Raw genomic sequence first — 27,140 nt, forward strand, 5'->3', positions numbered from 1 at the left:
CTCTCCTGAAGTTCCCACTCCACTGCCTGCCTCAGACCAAGACCCAGGCTGTGGCCACTGCTGCACCGTGGCTTGTGGAGCGCTAAGGATGTGAGCACCTTGGGTGTGCACAGTGCAAGCTGGATGCTGCCTGCAAAAACACTGCCAAGGTGTCACCTCTGAGGCAAGAAAAGCCCAACTGTTGTTTAACCATTTGATTGCCATTAACCTCAACAGATGTGAATGTGCATCTGTGTGAGCTTTGCCACAGGTATCCAGCTTTGACCACAGCCTGCAGCCTCAGCTACACTTCATCCAAGAAAGCAGCCAGCAGAGCCTTTGTCATAGGCAGTGCAATCCTGGGAGAAGGTTCCTGTGGTAGCAGAGTGCCTGGGGAGAGGTCCTCCTCCACACACTGCATGTAGGCTGCTGCTGCCAGTCTGTTCCCATGGGATAACTCAGACAGCAGCCCTTTCTCCACACAGTGTCTCTGGCATCAACAGTGCTGCTACCACATGCAAATGAAGGCACAAGAAACAACATTTACTCCCTATTATTTTCAATATTACTGTGTGAAGATACTCAGTACCAGCTAGTCCTTACAGAGCATCTGCCTTCCATGGCCTCAGTTTGATGGGCTCCTCTCCCTGGTTTTGGGAAATGCCATTTCTTGTGCATTTTTGCTTTAGCAGTGTAATATAGTTTGGCTTCACCTCCCTGAGCCTGATAAACTGAGTGATTCAGAAACCTGCAATCTGCTTCAAAACAAAGCATTTAAGATAAAAAAGACATAAGCAGTAATGGAGCTGCTTGGCTCAGGAGTATAAATGCTAGAGAGTTACTCATGTACTCAAAAACCTCTTCTAGCCTTTCTTCAGCTTCTTTTAACCCCTGCAAGCCCTGGGCAAGGCAGGCTGCAAATAAGAGCTGATGTGTCATTTCAGATATGCCTCCACTCCAGTGGACAAACCCCAGAGCTGGGAAGTGGAAGGAGCTCTGATGCCAGCACTGTGCAATGAAGATGACACATCAGGAGGAGAGCTGAGTGCTCACTCCATGGCCTCCGAAGTGCTCTTATTTCTGCTGGTTAAACAGATGCCACTTTCTGAGGGGATTATGTATCATGGAGCCTGTTGACTGTGACAACTAATTATCTCCAGCAACAGTTTGGCTGTGAGATTTGTCGTTCAAAGGGAATGCTGTCATTCAGCACCACATGTAGCAATTTGTCCACACTTGGGTTTCCCTGTTCCCAAAGAGGTGGTACCCCCAACACATCCCGTCCTCCACTGGCTCAAGCTTACACCCAGCAGACCAGCAGGTCCTTCCAAGCAGCATGGGCAGGAAGCAACAGCACTCTGATGAGGCCTCAGAGATACCTCCAGCAGGAACCAAGGAGAACAAGCAGCAGCTAAAATCAGCCCAGCATCCAAACAGCAGCCTACCAGAGCTTCCCATTCCCTCAGCTGGATGTTAGCATGGCAGCCGTGCCATGGCACACTCCTCCATCTGAGCTTCATAGGGAGCATGCACTGATGGGGTCCAGCTCAGCTGCGGGAGGAAAAAATATCTGCTGCAGCCCGAGATGTTAGAAATTCCAGGGAGAGCAGCCAGAGGAGTAAACAATTTTGAAATGCAGCCTCAAAACCAGCACCGAAAATGTTGTATACCTTCATAGAAATGGATGGTTGACCCTCATCTATACTACCATGAACAGACAAAAAGCAGACCCAGGCAACTGAAAGAATATAAGTCATTGAGAAATACATGGAGAATGGGGGAGAAGACTAGACATGAGGAAAAGACTAGACATGAGGAAAGAGATAAAGAGGGGAGTTAACAGAAAAGGTGTTGGAGCTGGGGTGTCCAGCAGCTCGGCCGGAGGCATTGGCATGGGAGTGACTCCGAGGCACTGGACTCGCATAGCTTATCTCACCTGAAGCCCGAACAGGCTGCATATTGGGGATACTGAGTATTCCTCTGTCGCAGCACCAGTTAAGCACTGGGAAGCAGTGCCCTTACCCAGATAGATGTTAGAGGCTCCCCAGCCAAGGTTCCTATGGAGATATCCCATCTGAGATTGGAAGCTGGGTGCTGTCAGGGAGGAGAGGGTGGATGGGATGGATCCTGCTCAGCTGTCCTCCCTCTATCGCTGTCATCCTGCCCCGTTGAGAGGCTGGCAAGCTGCATTAGTTCCCCCAAACCTCTAATCTCCCAGAGTAACTCAGGTGGAGCCAGGCATCACCTCCATGGACAAGGACACAAAGGGAGGTGAGGCTTTCCAAGCCTCAGGGCCAGGTTGTATGCAGCTAATTTGTTGTTAGGCAGCCAAGGGGAATGCCACGTGGAAGAGCTGTAGGCTGTGCATGTCATAAGAGTGAGAACCCCCTGACATCCCAGCGCATGGCCGGGGGTTCAAAGGATGCTGCTGTTCACAAGCACATCATTGCAGGTTGAAGGCAGCAATTCCAATAACAAACTTCTCTATCACTGTGCTGTTGTGGTGCTGGATCCTTTGACCAGTTTGCAGTTGATTTCTTCATTTGCTGCACTCCCAGCATTAAAGAAGGATCTCAAAGGCAAGAACAATTAATAGGGAATGTTAAATTGAAGAGAGCTGAATGATAGGAAAATACAGAAAATGAAGATGGAGAAAATGAGGACAGAGGAGAGCCTGGGTCTCTGAATAACAGCACTGCAGAGCTGCCTTTGTCTGCAGGGACATGTGAAGAAATGCAGCTGCCTCTTAAATAAAAGGAGTTGACACCAGTTATGAATAGATGAGTGATCGTGGCTTCAGCATCACAGCAGAGGATCTGATTTCAAATGAAGCCACATTCATCCATCTAGAGCCCATCATAAGGCTATTAAGGGAGCATCTGTCACAAAACCACAATGGCTTTAAATGCTTGAAACAAAAATAAGCCTGTTTAGCTTAAATACTTTTCTCTGGGTGATGTGATTCTTGCAATTCTTTAGCAAAAATTAATGATAAATGTGATGGGTAGCCAAAATATGTGATGGGAGCAGGGTGAGGTTTGATTTTCACCTTAGCATAGAGTTTGGTTGTCTGTTTTTCCAGGCTAGCAGGGCAGGCATGAAAGCTGGTGGCAATGAGTTTTCTTGAGTAGCAGATTGCATGGTCCCAGCACAACAGGCATCCAGTTCCAGAGCCCTGGCTCAGAGCACTCCCTCCAGGACACAAATGGGAAGTTTTTTCCTGCTTTCTGATGCACCAGGGAAAGCATCTCCAGCGGCAGGACAGGTCATCACCTTCAGGCCAAGCTTTGGCAAGGAACAGGGGGAAGTGTGCTTGCTACCATGTCGGCGTGATTGGGTAACTAACTCATCAGGACTAGAGCCACACTGTGTTAAAAACACCCCTCAGCATGTTACCTCCCGTCCTGCTGTCCCTTTGGGTGATGTACACACTGACAAGAGCACAGAGATCGAAGGGCAAGACTACTGCTCATGCACAGACCTGCTTTATTATGTTCACAGTATGTTGAAAGCCTCTCGTGCATTATATTGATGCTCCTGGGGCTAGAGGTAGGCATTTAGGCCCTGTAATGCACATCAAACCCCCTCTAAGAGGAACTGGAGTGTCTGTGCACAGCTCAATGGTGATGAGAAAGGCTTTACTGTGTGATGCAGCTTTGTGTTTATAATTCATATTAAATTGTAATCCAAATTCCTCTTTTCTTTGTAAATTATATTTGTCTGGGCTGAGTTGTTTTGAAAAATTGTCTTGAATGGGGATAAAAAATTGGATTGTGGTCATATGTGCACAGCTGTTGGGTTCCTCTACAAAAGCATTTCATGCTGAAAGACAGGACTTCCTACCCAAAATTTCAGCCTATGGAGGCATTGCCGATGTTCATAGATTTTAAACCTAGAGCAGAATAAGGGTAAATGTTTTAAAAATATCCAAGTGTTTTAGAAAGCTAAATCTCCCCTCTAGCCCCCTCAGAAAAAATTATTTATACTCCCAGATTACTACCATCTAATCAGGCTCCTGGGTTTTGTCCAAGTGCTGCATCCCCTGCAGTCCCAGCCCTATGCTGGGTTTCAAACTGAAGCAGTGACTCACTCAGGAAGATTCATCTTCCTTCATCTGAGCTGACTGAAAGCAAGGCATCTCCTCGGAGCAAGCCACTAAGTCTCCCTCCCTTCCTAGCAGAGAGACAGGCATCTCCCAAAGGTGACTCAACCTGTCTGCTCTGGGAGAGAGACCTATATGCTCCAACCTCTTATCTGAATAAACCCTTGCAGAAAAGCGTATGTGTACAGAATCCAGCACAATGGGCAGATTGGGACCTTCATCCTTCAGGGAATAAAAATAGCAAGTAATATTACAGCTGTGTATTTTCACAGATTGCAATCAGGGCTCACAACACGCACACAATTTCCTGCTTTCAGTTCACTATTGGATTTTATGCGTAGGTTAGTGGGGTTTGTTTTTTGTAAGAATAGGATTTACTACAATACATTCAGCCATGAAAAATGAGATTGAAAAAGATTAATAAGAAGCAGAAGGATTCATCTGAGATTAACAAAGATTAATGTGTGTCTTATTCTTATCTGTTTTCTTTTCACTTTTTCTCTTAGTTACCTAGACAGCTTAGATCGAATCGGAGCTGCAGACTACCAGCCCACAGAGCAGGATATACTCCGAACCAGGGTCAAAACAACTGGCATTGTAGAAACCCACTTCACATTTAAAAACCTCCACTTCAGGTTAGTCTAAAACTGCACAGCAAATTTTCAGTGCATCTATTTGTCACAGAGTTTCCCCATAGTTCCCAAAGGAGAAGTTGTTAAATTGCTGGTTAATGCATGGATGGCTCCCACTGCAGAAGGCACAGTGTTTTGGAGGGTCAACAATATGATCCTGTCTTGAAAATCACTGCCTTTAAGATGGGAGCTCATGGTAGTTTCTTCTAACCCAAATGGCACCTCTTTGTTGGGAGGTAAAATATAAGATTGACCCCCCCCCAAAGTCTGATCAAGCCTTGCAAAAATATTTGACCAAATCTTTTCTCTAAAGTGGGTCAGTCACATGTGGTTAATGCTGTGTATTGACCTTCATGATGCCAGCCAGTAGAGAGAAGAGGGCATGAAGGCAGAAAGCCACTCACAAACAGTATATAAAGCTCAAGAGCATGCAGTATCCACCTCTGCAGACCATTTGGGACACAGCACACTGCTGAGGTTCTCCCACAGATCCTCACATCCTTTGCTGTAACTGCTCCTCCTGGTCCTCCTTGGACACCAAGCCAGCGGTGAAAGACCTGTTGCTTTGTGTTTGGAGCCTTCCAGGGACAGTATGCTCCATCCCTGGCAGTGTTCAAGGCCAGGTTGGACAGGGCTTGGAGCAACCTGGTCTAGTGGAAGGTGTCCCTGCCCGTGGCAGGGGTTTGGAACTAGATAATCTTAAGGTCCATTCTATGATTCTATGAAATTCCAAGAATGCTAAAGTTTCCTTGTAACTAAGAAAGAGCAGGCACTGATGGTCCTCTCCTGTGCCATAGGCTCTTTGATGTCGGGGGCCAGCGGTCAGAACGCAAGAAGTGGATTCACTGCTTTGAGGACGTCACAGCGATCATTTTCTGTGTCGCGCTGAGTGGCTACGACCAGGTGCTCCATGAAGATGAAACCACGGTGAGTCTAACCAGGTCTTGGAGGCCCAAACACTTCTTTATGGAATACTGCATAGCCAGCAACTACTCAGAGATCACTGAATGCTCACCGGGGTGCTACAGTAATGTGCTTTTGTCAGTCACTCCCCCTTGAAACTGAAATCCTGGGGAGATGTGTCCTCCTCCACACTCTTCAAAACCAAGTCTGCATGCCCAGGTAATGCTTCCTTGCACTGGTAAAGTTGAGTGTTTTATCTCTCCTTTCTAGCTGACCTGTGTGTTTTCAAAAGGTGTTAACAGGACCCTGTATCCAGAAAAAGGAGATACAGGTGGGCTCTTAAAACAAATGTTCAGGAAGCAGTTGCACCATGGTACAGAGGTGCAGGACGGCCATGCACACCTGAGGCAGGCTCGGGCTAGGAATATAACCTATTTCTTCAGGCTACAGAAATTAATTTTCCTGAGTGAGACTGGAGCTGTTTGATTCCTCAGGTAATTTGATCTAGGAGAGCTTTTATGACTTCCCACTGTGACATTAGGCTCAAAATACCATCTGGAAATAAAGCTAGCGAGGACCTGCGTGCTCCCTGGTATTAGAGTGCAATTAATACAAGTGAATTAAATACACAGAAAGGATGTAAGAAGACTCATTAGTGTATTTTGGCCATTCACTTAGTGTTGCATGCTTTTGGGACTAATGATGACTGTGGCAAGCACCTAGTTGCCTTTATCTAACTAAAAAGGAATTGGAGGCCATACTCAGACTTGGTAATGATTTTATCTGTGCCTGGTCTGTGGCAGCATGGAGGGCTTGCTCCTGCCTGTCTCTCTGGGACTCTTTATTCTCCTGCTGCTGAAGATGTCAGGCTTGCAGAAAGCTGTTGACGAGGAAGGAATCAAGGGAAAGATTGCTGTTAGGTATATCAGTTGTCTTGTCCCAAAAAGGCTGGGGGAGGGGGGGCTGTGGTTTCTAGGCTCTTTGAGCCAGGTTTATGAGATCTAGTAAACTGATGAAGTCACCTGGTTGTTTGGGTTGTATTGATGCCAGAATTCATGCTGATATTAACATCATGACTCCAGACTGACTGAGAGACCCTACACCCTCTTATGTCCATTTATTTATAATCCTCAGTTGTCACCTCCCTCTGACCCTGATATGCTCAAGGATGCTCAGTCCTGTAGGATTTACTGAGAAGGAACCAAAATCTCCTGATGTGATTTGGAAAACCCAGCCATTAGCTCAATGCCATAGAGCTCTGCAGCTGAGCAGGAGAAACACATCCAGGAGATAAAGAAGAATACACAGGGAGAGGGCAGACCCAGGAGGCAGGGAGCTAAGCTGTGATCTGAGCAGGGAGCAAGGTGATTGGTAGGTATAACTTGGGCTGTGACACCCAAATGGTGAAGCCAAAGGTAGCCTTTAATATCAGTCACCTTTGGGTGCTAGAGCTGTGATTCAAAGCCACAGAACACAAGGTGGAAGGGCCTGAATGCCAATGCCATTTTTAAATGTCAACCTGAACTCAGCTCCTCTGAGGTAGAGGTTACAGCATCTCTCCTGGGGAAGCTGAGCTCTGCCAGTGACTGTTTGTTACCCAGCACCACCCCGATGACAGGCAGGGTGCCAGCTTGGCCTCCCCCCTGAAGTGCCCTGCTGCGGAAAACTGGGATTTATACATCTCCAACTTTCCTTTTGCACCAGGAAAGCAGGCTTGCACTGCTTTGGCACAGCACTGACATTTGCTTGCTATTTCAATCCCTTTTCACAAAGCTTTTCTGGGGATGCTGAGCAACAGGAGGGCAGAGGCAGCTGCTGTTCACTTACATACTCGGCGCAAACAGGGAAAAGATTCAGCATCGGCACCACTGCGCCTGCAGGACACCCCTACCTAACCCAGATAAACAACCCTAAGCAAGGCCAATCCAAACAGGAAAAATGATGGGGTTGGATCTTATCTGCCCTATTATACCCCCAGCACAGGTGGAAAACCCACAGGCTCTGGCCCTCTCCCAGCTGAACCCCCAAGCATTCCGTTTCCTCCCTGCTAACACGGTTCCTCTCCAAAAAGCCAGCAGTAAAAGCAGTATCTCTTCAGTCAGCTGATTTGCCATCTGTCTGCATCCATCATATCTGCTGGCTTTCATGATGTAAATCAGCTTTTATTGCTTCTCACTTAGAAAACACAAAGAGGAGGCAGCTGAGACAGCGAGCTGGATGCTGCTCCTCCGTCTTCATTTTCTAGAGATGCTTACTACGATCCAGGCACTTCCAGCTGTATTAAGCCACTGAAGGGTTGGGGCTGCACAGATATCTCTGTGAGTATGATAAGACTTGTAGAGCTTTCATTGCTGGCATGGAGCCATGAAGAGGGAAAGAGCCCTACTGCATCTCAGGTGCCCAAAAAACCGCTTGCAAAGCATAGGGAGAACAGCTTTTCCTTGTTGACAATAACCACAGGATTTCACAGGGGCTTTTTGTGCTTTTCTAAGTCAAACCACACTTTGGGTGGGTGAAACTGCAGCTCAGATCAAGTCAGCCTAACACGGGGCTGAGGCTCACCTTGGGAAGCTCAGTCAGCACAAGGGCGTTGGGAACAGCCTAGTTGTAGTGTCAGCTTGTCTCACTGAAAGAAACTCATGAGGAACAGGTTCACTGTGAACCCTTTCAAACAAGACTGAGCAAAGAGTTGGTTAAACAAGGCTGGGTGAAACACCCCCTGACCTGTCCCTGCCCTTAAAATTAAAGCGCAGCTCAACACTTGTAGTTTTTTTGTGGTTTATTGTGCTCTTTGTTTTAAAAGGCTGAGCACCCATCCTCCTGCAGCAGCTAAAAAAGGGCTATTGTGCACAAAGCCATCACCCCTAAGACCAAGTAGTCTTTTATAAGGGATGTATTTTCTCTCCAATTCCCTGTCACAAAGAGCAACACAGTGGGAGTTGAGGAGAGCAAGTACTTCTCCATGTCCAGATCAGAAAGACATAAAGAGAACTTTCTGCATCTGTGATTTCTAGGCCCATACACCCATAAAGACCACGCTTTGCACAGAAACCCCCAGTGCTGTTGAATCCAGCCTCTCCCATTGCCCCAAACACCTTCTTACACCACTGTTGGCAGATCAAAACTGCTTCCCTGCATGCCTGTCTCCCAGGGCAGAGGAGCAAGCCTACAGGGAAATTCAAGCAGTGCCTTCATCAGTCCCATTGCTGCGAGCCACAGCCGACAACTAGAGCTCACAAGGCAAAATTACACCCTCTGCCCAGCCCATCCAACGCACAAGACACTGTCTTCAAGGTTTTACACTTGCCTCTTCATCTGGCTTTACCAAGTCCTTCACAAGGAGCTGCAGGACTCTGCTGTATTTGTACACAGTGGGAACATGCTTTAACTGACTGAATGACTCCATGGACTAATGTCTTTGCATAACAAAGCTATTTTGTCTCATTTGTGATTTATCTTCATGTTTTGTAAGCTGAGGTTACAGGAGGAAAAGCTTCAGACCTGTAATCTGGGAGGAGAGAGGGACAGCAGTCATAATCAGTAAAACTGGAGAAGACAAATAACAAAGGTAGATTTGCATTGTTCCTTCTAACTGGAATTCCTAATGGAATTTTAAAAAAGACAGCAATGGCATGGGTCCCATCGCAGGAACTGGGACTATCCTCTTTGGTTTTTTCCTCACAAATTCAAAGGAGTCATGGCAAGAGAGGGAGATGTTCATGCTGCGCATTTATGCCTCTGAAACTGAGCTATTTATTTAGGTCATCCACATCTAGCCAAGACATGCAAGTATTGTTTGTGTCCCCATTGCTGAGCATGGGATAGGTTGAAGGCGCTGCGCTAGTGACCCTTGGTCTGTTGGTTCGTATTTCATTGCATGACCTGGTTAGCATGCTCTCTCCACTGTCATTGGGCAAGGAAAATTGAATTACAGCACTTAGAAATTGCCTTAGGAGTGACAAAGCCAGTGAAAGTGGCTTGGGCATCTTAGGCAATATAAGCAGGAGGGGGGATATGGAGTTTCTGTGCTTAGGATAACCATCAATGTCCTTCTAATTTACGTGCCAGTTAGCACTTAATCACCAAGGAGAACAAAAAAGATTGAATCAACTGTGTGTGGCACAAATAACCAAGTCTCCTCCAATGCTCTGGTAAAAAAAAGATGGGTTTTATGAGTGTGTTTCTGCCTGGGCAGAGTCTTGACTGCAGCATCCTTTCTCCCTCATGCTCAGCAGAAAGATGTCTGACCTTCACATCAGTGATGGGAACACAATTGTGCAGTGACATCTGAAGTCAGTGATAAGCAATTCTTGTTCTGCACAGGAAAAGTTAACTGGGCTTTTAATTTGTATGGGCGAGTGGTTAGTCCTCTGTAACGTGGCTGGTGGGGCTGCTTTCCTTTGGGGATATAAAGTATTTGTAGGCGTAAGGATTTAAAATACCGATTTTGAAATAGGAAATGACATTAAGAAGACAGTGTTTCAAGAGCCCTTCCCTTAATGATAGACCCAACATAAAGTAGGGAAAAGCAGCATAATGGGCCCAAAAGCAGGTGAAGTAATTTATATCACTTCATATAAAACTATGAGAAGTGTAATTTTTAATGCCTCCTAGCAGAGCAGGCACGTCTGCCCCATCACAGCAGCATGGGTGCTCCTGAGAGGGGCCCTGGGGAAGCTTTATGTGACTAAAAGGGTCTTTCACTCTGGATTTATTAGTAGGAGGGGGATTATTTGAGGGCTTCTCACTCCTCCTTTAGCAGCAGCCTGTCCTTTTACATGTGGTACCCAGAGACTGTTTCCCTATCCTTGCTCTCAGCCAGGGTCTGCTTGAGCTGTTGGAGGTCTCCTATAAACACCTATAGAAGGAATCAAATGTCACCCATGGTGCTTCCCAGCAGTTGGGAAGTGGGCTGTGCAGCCTGGCACAGGGCTGGTGGGGTGCAGCGTGGTAAATATGGTGACCTCCAGGCTGATGGCTGCTGCACATGAGCTATGGTTTAACCCATGAGCAGTGTTCATGTGTTTCTCCATGCTTCTATTTTAAATGAGAAAGCGTGATAAAAATGTGATTTAAAATGTTCTGTGAGGGACCCTGCTTAAAAAACAGTTAATTGCATTTGCTGTCTGTTCCCCTGATTGCCCTTCACTTTCTTCTCTCCTCCCAAAGGCTTTGAGTAGCCAATGATCTCCTGTACAAAACTTTTGCAGGTTCCTACATGGTTACAATTCTGACACCACAAGTAGAAAAGAGCAGCATTGCTCTGGGGCTCCCACACCAGCCAGTACAAAATGGGTTAGCAAAAACCAACACACAGACATGGGATGATCCAGATAAGCAACATCTTGCAACTGAGACCAAATAAGTAACTGCATTTTTCCATTTGTACATGATCACATCTTCCCTGTGAGTCAGTGGGGAGATGCTTGGTCATTTCAAGCCTGGTAGCAAAGCGTGTGATGTACGGTACAGCAAATTGCACGTGTCCTGTTTCACTCTGGGTCAGATCAGATGTTTCCTTCAACCACAGAGCCACATTTACCTAACACATTCAGCAGCAGCTAAAGTATATCAATGAAAAGGAAAGTGATAATCAATACAGTGCTGGGCTCAATCATGCTACCAGTGCAGGCATGAAACAGAGTGGGAGAGGGATGAAAGCCACTGTCTGTCTCCTGCAGCACCCCGAATTTCCAAATCCAGAGAGGGGAAACATGCTCCACCCGCCCCAAAAAACCCTCCAGCAACAAGGCCGTGCCACCCTGTCCTCTCCAGCATCTCTCTGGTGGTTGCCGTAACCAGTCTCCTATGTGCACTAGCGGGTTTGGGGAGTGCTGTCCCAAGGAGATGCCACTGGGAAAAGCCGAGGAGCCGGTTTGGTCTGTACCATGCTTTGCCTTTGATAATCCCCTGACTCTTGGGTGTGCTTCATCCTCACCATGCCTGCTCTCTCCACTCCCTGGCTCCCGGCTGAGAGACGGCCACGTGACCAGCGTGCGTGCTCCGGTGTCGTCCTTGCGCGCCCAACATCGCCAGCCTCAGCACCTTCACAGTCTTTCCTCAGCCGTCTGACCTTATCTAGCCAAACAAAGGCCAAAAAATGAGCATTTGAGAGACCAACCAAATTGGCAGGTATGAAGCTTGTCTTGAACTGAGAAAAAACAGCAAAAATAAAAGAAAAACAGAGAGTTGAAAGCAACAGGGAACATGACACTTGGTTGACTTTGCCGTGAGCTCTTTCCACCACCATAAAACCATGTGGCAGACTTTGCAACTCTCTAACTGGTCTGTTTTTTCCGTTCCTCTTCTCTCTCTCATTTCCTGTGTCTTTTTTTGCATGACCTATAACTAAAAAGCTGACTTCTCACTGTGCATGCAATTGAATGTGTGGCTCTTCTGCTGGTGAGTAGCTGATGTTCTTGTAGAGGCATGAGCTAACATCAGTGGTAGCTGCCTGACTTCTAATCTGGTTGTTCTTAGATGCCCTATGTTATGTTTTTCCCTTTTATACTATTTCCTCTTCCTTTTTCACTTTTTTTGCTCTCATTGAGACACTTTCTGTTGAGCCATCTTCCAAGAGAACTAAAAAAGATGGAAAAAATAAAAAGCACAAAAACACTAAGCAAAATAACAAAACCTGGCAAAGATCACGGCAAGGTCATTTCCAAAATTATGTCACCTTGATGTCTGCTTCCAACTCTAAATTAATTCAAGGATCTACCAGTCCTTGATTAATGTATCCAACCAGTTGTATGCCACACACACTCAAGACAGTGAAAAACCAAGTTTAAGAAGTTAATGAAAATGTTGTAGAAAATCTGCATGAACTATACCAACACGTAAATCTGATTGAAGGGCAAAAATAACTCCCCATCCATGCATGGTGCATAATGATTTCTATGAGCTGGGATCCTGTAAATTATATGCTATGTAAAATCAGAACAGCTCTATATAGTTAAATGCCCTTAAGTTACTAACTGTAAGTCAAATGTTATAGGGATTGCATCTGTGTATGTATATGTTGAGCCATATGTATGCATCATGAATTATTATGTATATTGTAGCTTTTCTTTTTTTCCCCCCCCTCCTTAATTTAGTTGTTTCAGATTTCCCTACATGTTGAACGTCTCCAAGTCACTATCTTTGGCCTGATGTGATCTCTCCTTTCTATTGCAGAACCGCATGCACGAATCACTGAAGCTTTTTGACAGCATCTGCAACAACAAATGGTTCACAGACATATCTATCATCCTCTTTCTAAACAAGAAGGACATATTTGAGGAGAAAATTAAGAAATCTCCACTGACTATCTGCTTTCCTGAGTATACAGGTAATGAGAAAGGTGGCAGTACAGGAGTGCATAGCAAAGGGATCGTGGAGCGTTTCCCATCCAGACTGATACTGTTGTGTATCACAGCCTAAAGATGCATAGCTAGAGCTCTGATTTGCTTCACTGCAAGTTTTATTTCAATAAATGCCATAGGATCACTCCTACCATGTTTAGCAGTCTACTGAAAGCATGAGGATGACTCAAACCCATGTTCTTTGCTGCCAAAAGGCCACTGTCACTAAGCAGGGTGTTTGATCTCTGGATCCCTCTGTGGTTCCTGGCCACTGGAACCCACTGCCAGGCACCAAAGGGCTGCAGGATCAGCCCTCCCAACATGCAGACAGTGGGTTTCACAGCTTGGCCGCTTCAGCTAAAGCTGTACATTTTTATCATGTTAGTTTAGGAGGTCCCCAGTTTCACTCTCAGGCTTGCTGACATCAAGCATCTCGACACAGAAACACAGTTAAATGCAGATAGAAAACAAGATGCTTTATTCTCTTGTGCACTGGCCACCAATGCCTCTGCCCACAGGGCGGTCAGTGAAGAGCCACAGCAGGCCATGCCCTGAGCTTGGCTGGGGAGAAGGAGGCCTCAGTGATACTTGGAGATCAGAACAGATGCTCTGCAACACAGGAGTGTGTGAGAAGCCCTTGCTTCTGCTGGCTGTCTGGCATCTGACCTGCTAATGATGAGAATACATCATCCATGCAAAGGCTGCAGCTGCATCTTGCCAGCTTCAACAAACCCTCATTATGATTCTGAGACAGCATAAAAATAAACTTTTATTGTCATGAATTATTTAAGCTCACCAGAGACATCCAGATGAATCAAGCTGACAGAAAAGCAGATCTCTGTCAGGAAATGGAGTTGTGAACTGGGAGTACCGAGTGTCACACTTCTGGGCAGGCCAACAAATTATTAACCAGAGCTTCCTACCTCTGTGCATTTGATTTTTCATTGTGAATAGGCAAAAGCGATCCATCACTGCTGCTTTGGGCTGAATGGTCTATGGCCGTGGAGCTGGATGACTCCATCTGAATTCAGAAGAACACCTGCAGGCTTCCTCTCCGGGGAAAGTTTGGGTGTTTGTCACTACCACCACATTTCAGCCATCTACTCACCTGCTTGGTCCAGACAGAACCAACATGGTCCTGACATGTTTGTCTAAAAAGATCTAATAATTGAAATTTCACAGTCTTTACAGTCGAAAGCTCACAATAATGCCAAGCCCAAATTTTTCTGGTTGCAAATTAGATTAGATCTTTTTGGATGGCTTGTAGAGAAGCTCATCACCATCCTCTTTCTAGCAGCGCTTCTGTATACCAGAAGATTATTATCATGCCGTCTTCCTTTTTCCCTTTTCTTCATGAAGCAAACCTGCACCTTTCACTCCTTCCTGATGGCATTTTGTGGACCTGGTTTTGTGGATCTTCAACTGAATTCTCCCAGTAACCCCACTCTGAAATAATATTCTTACATATCCCTGATGGCAGAGACTAGAACAAGAAGGAATGTTGTTTTAGATATAACTTTTCCTTCCCAAGCTATCCTAGCCCAAGAGAGCTGTTCAGTGCGGCAGGCAGACCCTCATACGCATGTAGCTAAGCTCTCAGCTGACTATGCAAAGGAAAACAAATATAGCTTGTTTCTGGAACACTTCAGCTCCAAGTGAACCAAACCAGTCCTCCCAAATCTCAGAGTACCCCAAAGATGCTTGAATTCCTTTGAGGTGCTGTTCTGGAAGCTGGGAGTTATCACAGTGCCAGGGACCCTCCACAGATCTCTTGTCTCGTGCCATCAGAGAGGGCTGGAAGTCTGAAGGCTGAAAGTCCTTCCACTGATCCAACAGGGATCTAAATCAGAGGTGAAGAATATCTCACCCCCAGGCATTCAGCAATGCCGTTAAGCCCAGACTTTAGACCCAAGCACGCACTTAAGCTTACTCATCCCTGCTTTGCTGACCACAGCTCAAGGGTGAAACGCTTGTGGCCTTGTGAAAAAGCAGCATTATTAGAAAGTTGCCCTGGAGTTAAAAAGAATTATTTGATGAAAGCCTATAAATCAAATGAGCGGACCTTCTACATCACAAGTAGGTTCCACAAAATGCTTTTAATAAAATGAGGTTTCTGATGTCTGTTAGTTCTGCTGACAGAGAATTATTAAAGACTGCATCCACAAATTTACTTGCTGTATGCTGGAGCACTACTTCCATCCCCTTAATTCACTCATGCGTTTAACTAATCCACAATACTTTAGGAAGCAGCAGCAAAATCCAGGGCATGTTTTACACCAAGATGGCATTAGTGATTCCCTGCTCTCACAAAAGGAATCCAGCATCTAAATCCTCATACCTTTTGAACAATCAACTCACCTTTCATCAAATACCCTCCTGGCTGTGCACAGCATGTGGAACAGTTCCCAAATTTTTTACGCAGGTCTTCATGCAAGAACCTCCTCCCAGAAAACACTTTGCTTCTCTTACTTCAAGGATATTCTTAAGTCTCATGGTCTTCATAAGCTTGTATCTTCAACTAGTAGCACATGTACATGTAAGTACAAGTGATTTCCCACTTGCTGCCTTCAACCACAGCAAATCTCAAGCCCAAGAGTCATGGTTTAAGCCCAGCTGGTAACTCAGAACCACACAGCCGCTCACTCGCTCCCCTACTTCTTCCTCCCCCACGCTCCTGCCGCCGCTCCTGCAGGAATGGTGAGGAGAATCGAAAGAATGTAAATCCCACGGGTTGAGATAAGAACAGTCTTGTAACTAAGGTATAATACAAAACTACTACTACCACCACCAATAATAATAAGGGAAATAACAAGGGGAGAGAATATAAAACTAAAAAGGGAAAAGGAAAAGAAAACAAAAACAAGTGATGCACAATACAATTGCTCACCACCTGCCAAACGATACCGAGCCTGACCTGAGCAGCAATCTCCCCCTTCCGGGTGGCTCCCCCCAGTTTATATACTGGGCATGACATGTTGTGGTACGGAATACCCTTTTGGCTAGTTTGGGTCAGGTGTCCTGTCTCTGCTTCCTCCTGGCTTCCCGTGCCCCTCTTCGCTGGCAGAGCATGAGACTGAAAAGTCCTTGATCAGAGTAAGCATTACTTAGCAACAACTGAAAACATCGGTGTGTTATCAGCACTGTTGTCAGACTGAAGTCGAAAACACAGCACTGCACCAGCTACTAAGAAGGAGAAAAATAACTGCTACAGCTGAACCCAGAACAATATCCACACCTTATTCCATACCATTCACGTCATGCTCAGATCCCACATTTTTCAACATACCATTGCTTTTTATCTTGTGTGTATATATATATACACACACAGGCACACATAAAGAGACAGATATCATTCTTTAGTCTGTGGACCATCCCTATAAAGTTTGCTGAATTCATTCAGTCCATGATGTCAGGCTCCATCTGTTGTAACAGCCTTTCAGGGGAGGTGAGACGGTGTGTAGGGTTGGATTGTTGTCTGCTGATGACACCACCGATCTCATCTGGTCACTGCTGAGCTCGTCTGGTTTCATCAAAGTTCATTCTTTGTTGGGGTGATGATCAGAGGGAAGTCAGGGTCAGTCGATGGTGATCCGAGGACAGTTCTGCTGCTGCTGGCTTCTCTCATGACTTTATTCTCTACTGATGAAACTTAGAGGGAAAAAAGAACCTTACAGAAGGTGGAAGCGAGGACAGGCAGCCTGGGAAGAATACAGGAATGTTGTCTGGGAAGCTAGGGACCAGGTCAGGAAAGCTAAGGCCCAGTTAGAATTAAATCTGGCAAGGGATGTGAAAGAAAACAGGAAAGGATTCTATAGGAACGCAGCAAATAGAAGACAGACTAGGGACAATGTGGGACCTCTCCGGAAGCTATCAGGAGAACTGGCTACCCTGGATTTGGAGAAGGCCGAGGTTCTCAATGACTTCTTTGCCTCAGTCTTCACTAGCAAATGCTCTGACCACACCACCCAAGTCTTGGAAGGCAGATGCGGGGACTGTGAGAATGAAGACCTTAGGCCCACTGTAGGAGAGGATCAGGTTCGAGACCATCTTAAGAACCTGAACGTGCACAAGTCCATGGGACCTGATGAAATCCATCTGTGGGTCCTGAAGGAGCTGGCGAATGAAGTTGCTAAGCCACTGTCCATCATATTTGAAAAATCATGCCAGTCAGGTGAAGTTCCTGATGACTGGAAGAAGGGTAATATAACCCCCATTATCAAGAAGGGGAAGGTGGAAGACCTGGGGAACTACAGACCAGTCAGCCTCACCTCTGTGCCTGGCAAAATCTTAGAGCGGATTCTCCTGGAAAGCATGCTAAGGCACATGAAAAACAACAAGGTGGTTGGTGACAGCCAACATGGTTTCACTAAGGGGAAATCCTGCCTGACCAATTTGGTGGCCTTCTATGATGGGGTCATGAAACTCATGGAAAGTGGCATAGAAGTTGATGTCATTTACCTGGACTTGTGCAAAGCGTTCGACACTGTCCCACATGACATCCTTGTCTCTAAATTGGAGAGACATCAATTTGATAGATGGACCACTTGGTGGATAAAGAACTGGCTCGATGGCCACACGCAGAGAGTTGTGGTAAATGGCTCGATGTCCAGTTGGAAAAGAGTAACAAGTGGTGTCCCTCAGGGATCGGTGTTGGGACCTGTCTTGTTCAACATCTTTGTCGGCAACATGGACAGTGGGATTGAGTGTGCCCTCAGCAAGTTTCCTCATGACACCAAGCTGTGTGGTTCGGTTGATAAGCTGGAGGGAAGGGATGCCATTCAGAGGGACCTTGACATGCTTGACAGGTGGGCCGATGCCAACCTTATGAAGTTTAACCAAGCCAAGTGCAAGGTCCTACCCCTGGGTCAGGGCAATCCCAGGCACAGCTACAGGTTGGGTGGAGAAGAGATTCAGGGCAGCCCTGCAGAGAAGGACTTGGAGGTGTTGGTTGATGTGAAGCTTAACACGAGCCAGCAGTGTGCGCTTGGAGCCCATAAAGCCAACCATATCCTGGGCTGCATCAAAAGAAGCGTGACCAGCAGGTCAAAGGAGGTGATCCTGCCCCTCTACTCTGCTCTCGTGAGACCTCACTTGGAGTACTGCGTACAGTTCTGGTCTCCTCAACATAAAAAGGACATGGAGCTGTTGGAGTGAGTCCAGAGGAGGGCCACGAGGATGATAAGAGGGCTGGAGCACCTCCCGTATGAAGACAGGCTGAGAAAGTTGGGGCTGTTCAGACTGGAGATGAGAAGGCTGCGTGGAGACCTCCTAGCAGCCTTCCAGTATCTGAAGGGGGCCTATAAGGATGCTGGGGAGGGACTCTTCCTTAGGGACTGTAGTGGTAGGACAAGGGGTAATGAGTTCAAACTTAAACAGGGAAAGTTTAGATTGGATATAAGGATGAAGTTCTTTACAGTGAGGGTGGTGAGGCACTGGAATGGGTTGCCCAAGGAAGTTGTGAATGCTCCATCCCTGGCAGTGTTCAAGGCCAGGTTGGACAGAGCCTTGGGCAACATGGTTTCATGCGAGGTGTCCCTGTCCATGGCAGGGGGGTTGGAACTAGATGATCTTAAGGTCCTTTCCAACCCTAACTCTTCTATGATTCTATGATTATGACAGCACATATCTTCTTTTGAAAGCCCAGAGTGGTGGAGATGGGCATCTAGCTGATGGGCTATAGAAGTGTTATATAGCAGGCAACAACATACAATTGAGGTCATTGGCTGCTTTCCCCCAAAATTAAATCCCCTTGAGGTACACATCGGACTTCCCCATCTTCCCGCATAACCCACCAAGTATATCCAGGTCCCTGAGCAAAAGCAATCCCATGAGAGAGTTTACCTTTACCTGAAGCAGGAATAACCCAGAATGTCTTCCCCAGCAAATTCTTTATGTGCACCACAAGAACTTTATCCCCCTCTACAGTACGTAAAAGTTCTGATTGGGCTGGGCCAGCCCTGTTGGCAGATCCCCTACTGTTGACCAACCAGGTGGCTTTTGGTAAATGTGTATCCCAGTGTTTGAAAGTCCCACCACCCATTGCTCTCAGGGTAGTTTTTCACAGCCCATTGTACCATTTGATTTTCCCAGAGGCTGGTGCATGATAGAGGATGTGATATACCCACTCAATGCCATGCTCTTTGGCCCAAGTGTCTATAAGGTTGTTCCGGAAATGAGTCCCACTGTCTGACTCAATTCTCTCTGGGGTGCCATGTCACCACAAGACTTGTTTCTCAAGGCCCAGGATAGTGTTCCAGGCAGTGGTGTGGGGCACAGCATATATTTCCAGCCATTTCGTGGTTGCTTCCACCATGGTAAGCATATTGTGCTTGCCTTGGCGGGTCGGTGGGAGTGTGATATAGTCAATCTGCCAGGCCTCCCCATACTTGTACTTCAGCCATCATCCTCCATACCAGAGAGGCTTTAACCGCTTGGCTTACTTAATTGTAGCACGTTTCACATTCGTGAATAACCTGGGCAATAGTGTCCATCGTTAAGTCCACCCCTTGATCACGAGCCCATCTGTGTGTTGCATCTCTGCCTTGATGGCCTGAGGTGTCATGGGCCCACCGGGCTGAAAATAATTCACCCTTATGTTGCCAATCTAAGTCCATCTGAGCCATTTCAATCTTAGCAGCTTTATCCACCTGTTATTTTTCCTGATGTTCCTCAGTGGCCCGACTCTTGGGTACATGAGCATCTACGTGGCGTACCTTCACCACCAGGTTCTGCACCCGAGCAGCGATATCTTGCCACAGTGCAGCAGCCCAGATAGGTTTACTTCTGCATTGCCAGTTGCTCTGCTTCCATTACTGCAACCACCCCCACAGGGCATTTGCCGTCACTATAAAATAGTGCCGTCATTATAAAATACTAGCCATATGGGGTTATTACAGGGTGAGCGGGTCCTGCTGGTCACTCCTTGGCTCTCCAGTCTACGGATCAGCTTATGGACGGGAATCAGGGAGTCTCGATTGGTGCAATATTGCCACTGGTGCACTTTTGTGGTCTCAATTGGCACTTCTTGTTCTTCAACCTTCAGCAACCCCACAACAGAAGGATCCTCTGAGAAACCAGGCAAGGTGGACAGCTGCTTCATTTCCTCTGTCTCCAAGGCAGCGATACCAAAAGCCCATCAGTACCCTTTTGTGTCTTTGAAGTACCCTCTCCTGAGAGAGTCTATGCCAAGGATGCATGGAGCGTCTGGACCAGTCACAATAGGGTGCTTTTGTCACTTCCTCACAGTTAGGCTGATTTCAGCCTCCAGTACAGTCAACTCTTGAGATCCTCCTGTCACTCCAGAAATACAAGTGGGTTCTACCCCTTGATAGCTTGATGGCATCAGGGTACACTGTGCACCAGTAGCGGAGTGAGTGAGTGGCTGTGTGGTTCGGAGTTACTGGCTGGGCTTAAACCACAACACCAAGTAAGCTTCTCTCTGGCAGATAACATTTCCCATCAGTAAAGCATCACAGAGGGCAAAGGATCCAAGAGCATTAGCAGTGTTACCACTGTGGAGCCTTCCAGGGCTGCTGGAGGGCTGCACTCCAGGCCAGATAGAATGTCTGAGTCTATCAGACCAAAGCAGGTGCCTGAGTGGAGCACTTTGTTTGAGCAATGTCAAGTCTGGCCAGATGAGAAAGGATCTGCTCTTTTGCATGACTGCTCTTCAGCTTTTTTAACACAAAACCTGATGGTTAATAAGGTTTGGCACAGACATCACTATACATCAAAACAAGAAACTCCTCATGGTGTGATTTTAGTCACATCTCTAGCAGACCACACTGTGATCCTAATTCTTCAAAAAGGCACATTTTACATTAGTTTGTGTGTCATTTCTTTTGAGAAAACTGCACTTTGCCCTGTAATAGAGGCTGGATCTTTTCATTTCCTTTTCTCTTAATGCTTCAGGGAAAGGAGGGCACAGTTACCAACACTGCTCTCAATTCATGGACATTTTAGCTCTTCTTTTCCATCAAAAGCTGAAACTTTAATAACAAAGTCTAAAAAAGAAAAAGAGCTAAGTCTTTTCACGAGGTCAAGCACTTGCTGCATTCCTGGCGGGTTTCTTCTCTTTTTTGTCACCATGATGTGGAATTTCTGCTGGTTTTCCCATCACAGCCTGTTTAAAACTCACTTCCCTCATCTGTTTCGTCTCTATAGACTATAAACAGCAATCCAGAATAAAAATACAGCTGATCTGGCAGTTGGAGAGCATCTTCTCTCTTGCAGCAATCCTGGCTGAATCCCCGAGATGAAGATGGGGTGGCTGAGTTGCAGCAGCCCCGTATGAGCTCCCCATATCCTTACAATGGGGTGCTTGCAAGCACCCTACAGATTTAGGGTTATGGGATTGCTTTAACTAGCTCTTTTTCCTTGGCTCTCTTATAGGCCCAAACTCTTTCACGGAGGCAGTGGCTTACATCCAGGCTCAGTACGAGAGCAAGAACAAGTCCCCCAACAAGGAGATCTACACACACATCACCTGTGCCACCAACACCAACAACATCCAGTTTGTCTTCGACGCCGTCACGGATGTCATCATCGCCAGCAACCTGCGGGGCTGTGGACTCTACTAAAGCACCCTCCTCCTTCCCTCTTCCCCTTGCACCCACCAGGAGCAGCCTCTGGTCCTGTGGACAGATCCTCTCTCTTTCTTCTTTTTCCTCCTCAGAGGATGATGAGGAAGAAATCCATAAATCCCTCCTTCCATCCCAGAAAACTTTGCAGCAAGTTCAACTTTCCCCAGCCCTGTTTTACTTTAATTTGGTTTATTTTTGATTCATTCCCTTATTGCCTTGCTCTACTCCTCCGTCCCAATTCACAGTGCTGTACAGGGAGCTAACGCATTGCCCATGAAGTACATTTCAACTGCCAAAAGCCAAAAATACTTCAGTTCTTAAAAAAAAAGAAAAAAATCAAAGCCTTAAAATACTGGTCAGCAACAGTGTAGTTTGAAACTTAAACTTTTTTTTTTTTTTCCCCTTGAAATTAAGGGATATTTTTGATTCTGGTTATTTAGATACTTTTTTTTTTTTTTTTTTGAAACACTATTCCTTTGGGAAGTGCTAGACACAATATGATCATTCCAGGGGTACCTTATGGTTCCAATTCCTACCCCAAAGCTGGAGGGATCGGTATTGAATGCAGCCACCACAGCTTGGATTTGTATATTCTCTTTTTATCCAGACAGCTGTTTGAACAAGTGAAACAGCCACATCGAGTTCTGCTGGTGTCTGAGTAAGAGGGACACAGTAACAAAACCTACTAAGCCTTGTCTAAAAGCATTTGTTACCAGTAACAGTTTTACCTCAAATGTTTCTAAATTAATGCTAAAATATGTCTAGTGGTTTCAGTAACCCATTTCTGAGAAGCTTCAGTGGATGCCACAGAGCTGCTGGGCTGAGCAGGGCAGTGGCAGCTGGGCTTGGACTCCTGGAGTATAGGCAGCAAGGATGCTCCAGGGATGGCATCCTGATGGGGACCCCGTGCACAGAGTGCCAGCTGGGGACCCAGGGACCTTTCCCAGAGCACCTCCCAGCCTAAGTGATTCCAGCACAACCAATGTTCCTGCAGACATGCAGCATCTCTTTCCGAAATCCAGCCCTGAAATGCTGGGGTGCACCAAAAATATTTAGCCCTGGCTTCTTGTAGGCAGAGTGTGACCTTCAAGTAGCTGAAATAGAGAGAAGTGCTTTGGGAAACCTCACCATGCTTGAGTGACAGCAAGGTGTGCAGGAGCCTCATGGCTCTTTATCGCATCTAAATACCCTTGAGAAGCCTGACCTTGCACTCTGAGCCTCTCTGGCTGAGCAGAAGCAGGTAGCTTGCCTGTGTCATCTCTTGCCTGGGCATCCAAGAGAGACAGCTCCAGGTTTGGTGTTTCCAGTCAGGGCATCTCTTCACCAGTATCTAAAGTGAGAGGGATGGTTTATACTGGCCATGTAGTGGCAAGGGAAGACTCAGGGAGCTGATTTGAGCCAAGTGATGGAGTAGGAAGGAAAAGTGCAAGGAAGAGAGGGAAGGGAGGAAGGAAGGGCTGGGGGAGAGGTGTGGAAAGGGCAACAGCCAAATGTGGGGGCACAGAGGGGAGGACAAGCACGGCTGGGCTGGGGTATGTGTGGCCACCCACTTGCCATCACCAAGAGCTTTGGGTGCTGTTGGGGTGAAGGCAGAGGGGAGTGTGAGAGGTGGGGTGTCACCTCCAGGAGCATGGAGGGACCTTTAGAAGTCCACCCTGAAAGCTTGTTTGGTGTCTGGGTAAGACAGCCACCTCCGAGGTCCCACTCGGGGCCTACCTGCACCTGGGGGCAGGTAGGCAATGCTGATCCCTGCCTCTTCTCTGCCTCTCTTACAACTCCATGATCCTGGAAAACATGAGTCTTTCCAGGCCAGCCACAAGTTCAGCTGTCCTCTCTTGGGAGCCCAAGCTAGGGGTGTCCCTTCAGGTCTTGGGAGGTCTGAGTTTTCTCCAGTGCCTAAGAGGGACAATATCTCTTTTCTCACTGTGCCCATCTAGGAGAGATGGTGTGAGAGCAGCCCAAAGCAGCACAGCCCAAAGGCAAGAAGCCAGGTGAGCAGTGGTGTGCAGGAGGCAGGGAAAGGAGAAGGTATGGTGGCACCAGATGGAGAGGACCGGTGGGAGAAGTTGTGGTGGGGGATGGTTTTGGAGAGAAGTTGCAGAAGGGAGATGAGGCAGGTTGAGGCAACAGGGAGAGCAGGAAGAGAAGGGAGCCAGAGGAGAGTCTCTGTCAGATTGGACTCTGCCAGGACACTGCTCGTGGGACATCTGTGACAAAACCCCAGCCAGGGAGGTGAGCAGGAGCACCCTGGGGCTCAGGGGTGGCCTGCAGAGGAAAACGAAGTGGCTCTTACCCTGTAACCAGCTCACAGCCAGCACGGTTGGCAGCTGTGTCAGTAACCCCCTAAATAGCATTAAGTGATAAAACTATCTTTAGTGTTGTACAGTGAGGGCCTGCTGCTGCTCTGCTGGACACTAACAGCAATAACACCAGGTCTCTGCCTCCCCTTCTCAGCACAACTGAGTTCAGCCTTTCTCTTCACCATCTCAGCCTTAAAATACCTCCGGTGGCATCAGCTCCAACAGAGAGCTGGCCAGCCAGCAAAGTCAGGAGCCGCTCTGTTCCTGAGGCCACATCCCACCTGCACAACTTGTTTTTCCAGGTCCCAGCTCCATTTAGTGCCAGCACACTGCTGTACCACCATAAACCAAAGGAACACTGAACACAAAGCCTGTGCGTGTTCTCACAGAAATACCGCCAACTAAATCTCTCTCACAAGTTTTGTATGAGAATTAGCTTCTTGCCTTCAGCTTTCCTGGATGGCCGGACAGCCTGTCCCTCCACAGAGGGGAGAGCCTCCTTGGTAGGTGTGATTTTGTTTTACAGGATGCTACAAGTATTAATGAGAACAGTCTATACTGTAACATACATTGAAATGTATCTGGTGGTTTTAGTCTATTGTGGCATGGGCCCAGTGCTTGCCTGCAAGGGAACAGGCTTTGTTCTCAGGCCAGGAATGCAACTCCAGGAGGTCAGGATGGGACACAGGTGGTCTCCTTTTGCCAAAACATCCCCTTGCACCCAGTTGCTGCTTGACAAGGCACAGGGTTCAGCTGCGGGTGACAGACATCACCCACAGGGCATTTTGCAGTTGATGCTGTAAAAGGGACCAACCCTGCACTGTTAGCCTGTGCAGTGTGTCTGAGCATTTTGTGGCCAAAAAAGCTCCTGGAGCCAGGGAGAGTTGTTGAGTTCCTGGGAACAAGGCTGACTGTTTGTCAAGTCGATTAGAGAAGCTTAGTACTAGTGTGTTTGTGTCTTTGTCATGGGCCAGGTTTGTCTTCAGGCTTACAACCAAAAACTACACCATCATTGCCAAGGAGACTAAAACACTCATTACAATCTGATGCCAGAGGCATCAAGGTCAATGGAGATGGTGCTACTAAGCATCATCCTGAACCACCCACACCAATCACACACTTGCATCCCCAACATACACACAAGAAAGTAGAGATGTGGTCCGGGTGGCACAAAAGAGCAGACCAGGGTCTTGCTTCCACCACTGTGGAGGAGAAAGCAGACAGAAACACTCCCCAAGCACCCCAAGACTTGAGTGTCCATTATAATTTCTGAGCTCCTGCAATGACACAAGATAACTGATGCTGGCAGATAAAGGTACGTGACCTATATAAGATGTTACACTGAGAAGGTGATTATGGAAAGGGACTTCTCACAGGACCACTCATGTCCAAACCAGCAGCCTGTGAGATCCTTATTTGTGCTGCAAAAGCTAGCTAGCAAACACGAACAAGTGTGAGCTTTAAACACTGATGTGTTAATAAGAGGAGGAGGACCAAAGCCTCTCAGCTGGCACCGTGCAAGGAGAGGGAAGGGAGCTGGACTGGAGATTGGGCAAAACCATCTCCATCTCCCAGAAAGGGCAGCCTGGTTCTCCATAGGCAGGCATGGGAATGAGAGACACCTGGGGAAGAGGGCTGGGAGCCAGCCCAACACTCACTGCCCCAGCCCCTCTCCCACCCAGTGTCTTAGAAACTAATGTTGAGACCAAATCCTGACTGTTCTGTAGCGCAGGCAAGCGGCTCCAGGACTTAACCCCCATTCCAGGTGGGGAGAAGAGATCATAGCAAGTAACAACGTAATTTTCAACATTGCCTGAGTCTCACTAGCTTTGCCGATGCTGAAGCAACCTGGTGGCACTCAAATAGGGTTGTTTAAAGACCAGCCATTGCCCCATTAAATAGCCCAGTCCCTAATTTAACATCTTCAGCCCTACTTCCCCACCTCCCTTTCCCCCCTTCAGCTCAACAAGGGAGAAGTGACTATCGCCCTGCCTCTGGGCTCCCCGCTCACCACCATATTTCTTACCAAAGGATCACCGGAGGCTGCCACTGTTTTCCTTTTGCTGGTTTCTCGCTGAACCATTTCTCCTGCATGTTTGATGGCCCAAACTGTATTAACTGTAATTTTGTATGAAGAGTGACTGTCCATGGGTTTAATAGAGCATTAGTTACTGTAATAATTTATTGGCTGTCTGTAATGTATTTCTTAGTTACAAAACCCTAATAAAGTGCCAGCTCTTTTCTAGTGTGAGTGGTTTTATTGTGTCTCCCTTCAGTGTGTTCAGTGTCTCAAGCCCGTTATTTACCCTACATCTGCTCCGTGCACACACACACACCAGTTGTCTGCCACAGCCTCATTCGCCTGGAAATTAAGAATTCGAAAAGGATATGACCAAAAGATATTTAATTTTATGTATTTGGTTGATTTCTTTTCCCCTTTGTTTTTAAGAAGTAGAACAACTTTACCATGGTTTCTCTTTGTTCCTTGGCTTCTTGAAATTACCCTTCCCCTCCTGCAGTCCCTTGCCCCATGTATCTGCATCAGACCATCCATGATCTCCCATTATTTGGGGCATGAAGTAGAAACAAAGAACTTGAAGAAATCAAGAGAAAAATGTCAATAAACCTCAGCAAAGGAAAATTAACTATGATTCCTGTTGGCTTCACCAATTTCCAGTGATGTAACTTCAGCTGGACACATCCTGCAGATCAGAATTAAAGGCCAGCCCTGAGAAAAAATGATGGCTAAGAGGAAAAGGATTTCCTCTTTGTATATTCATATAGAGGATTTTTATAAATTGCCTCCAGGATGCTATCCTGCCCTGACCTTCTACACTGGAAACCTCCTTTTCAAGTCATCAGGGTTATTTTCCCTGTACTGGGGATTTTCATTTCCCTGGGCACATGCTGCTCCTCCAACACCATCAGTCCCTTATTTAAATATAATACATATATGGGACAACATGGGATGAACAAGAAAAAAACCCAAAACAAAACAAAACAAAAAAAACCCCAAAAAACAACACACAGAGAAAAAACTCCACCAGGATACCTCCCATGAAAAATCTCAAGACCCGGCATTTTTGCAACAGCCACGGGTCAAGAAGAGCCACATTGTTCTGTGGCAGTTTGTTTTCTCCCTGATCAAGGCTTTTTATTTCTTTATTTTTAAAAGATAGAGATAAAACAAAGTCCTTAAGCTTTGGGAAGTGGCTGCTTGTCATCCCTCGCTGCTCTTTGTCAAGGAACCACCAGTGTAATCTCAAAGCTTTTCAAGATGAAATCAGACATCTGCTAAA

General features: G+C 46.7%; 1 protein-coding gene across 5 annotated transcripts in view; it reads left to right on the forward strand.

The window, feature by feature from the left end:
* Positions 1-27,140, forward strand: part of LOC115618940 (guanine nucleotide-binding protein G(o) subunit alpha) — a 195,765-nt gene that overhangs the window by 164,995 nt on the left and 3,630 nt on the right. For 3 of the 5 annotated variants that reach the window (XM_030510913.1, XM_030510914.1, XM_030510912.1), the window contains 3 exons: positions 4,588-4,716; positions 5,511-5,640; positions 12,793-12,946. In XM_030510913.1, coding sequence (XP_030366773.1) covers positions 4,588-4,716; positions 5,511-5,640; positions 12,793-12,946 — 413 coding nt within the window. Of the gene's footprint in view, positions 1-4,587; positions 4,717-5,510; positions 5,641-12,792; positions 12,947-21,350; positions 21,539-27,140 lie in introns of those variants that run through there. The other 2 variants (XM_030510911.1, XM_030510909.1) reach the window with 2 other exon arrangements.

Source organism: Strigops habroptila, chromosome W (assembly GCF_004027225.2).
Source record: "Strigops habroptila isolate Jane chromosome W, bStrHab1.2.pri, whole genome shotgun sequence".
In the NCBI taxonomy this organism is placed as follows: domain Eukaryota; kingdom Metazoa; phylum Chordata; class Aves; order Psittaciformes; family Psittacidae; genus Strigops; species Strigops habroptila.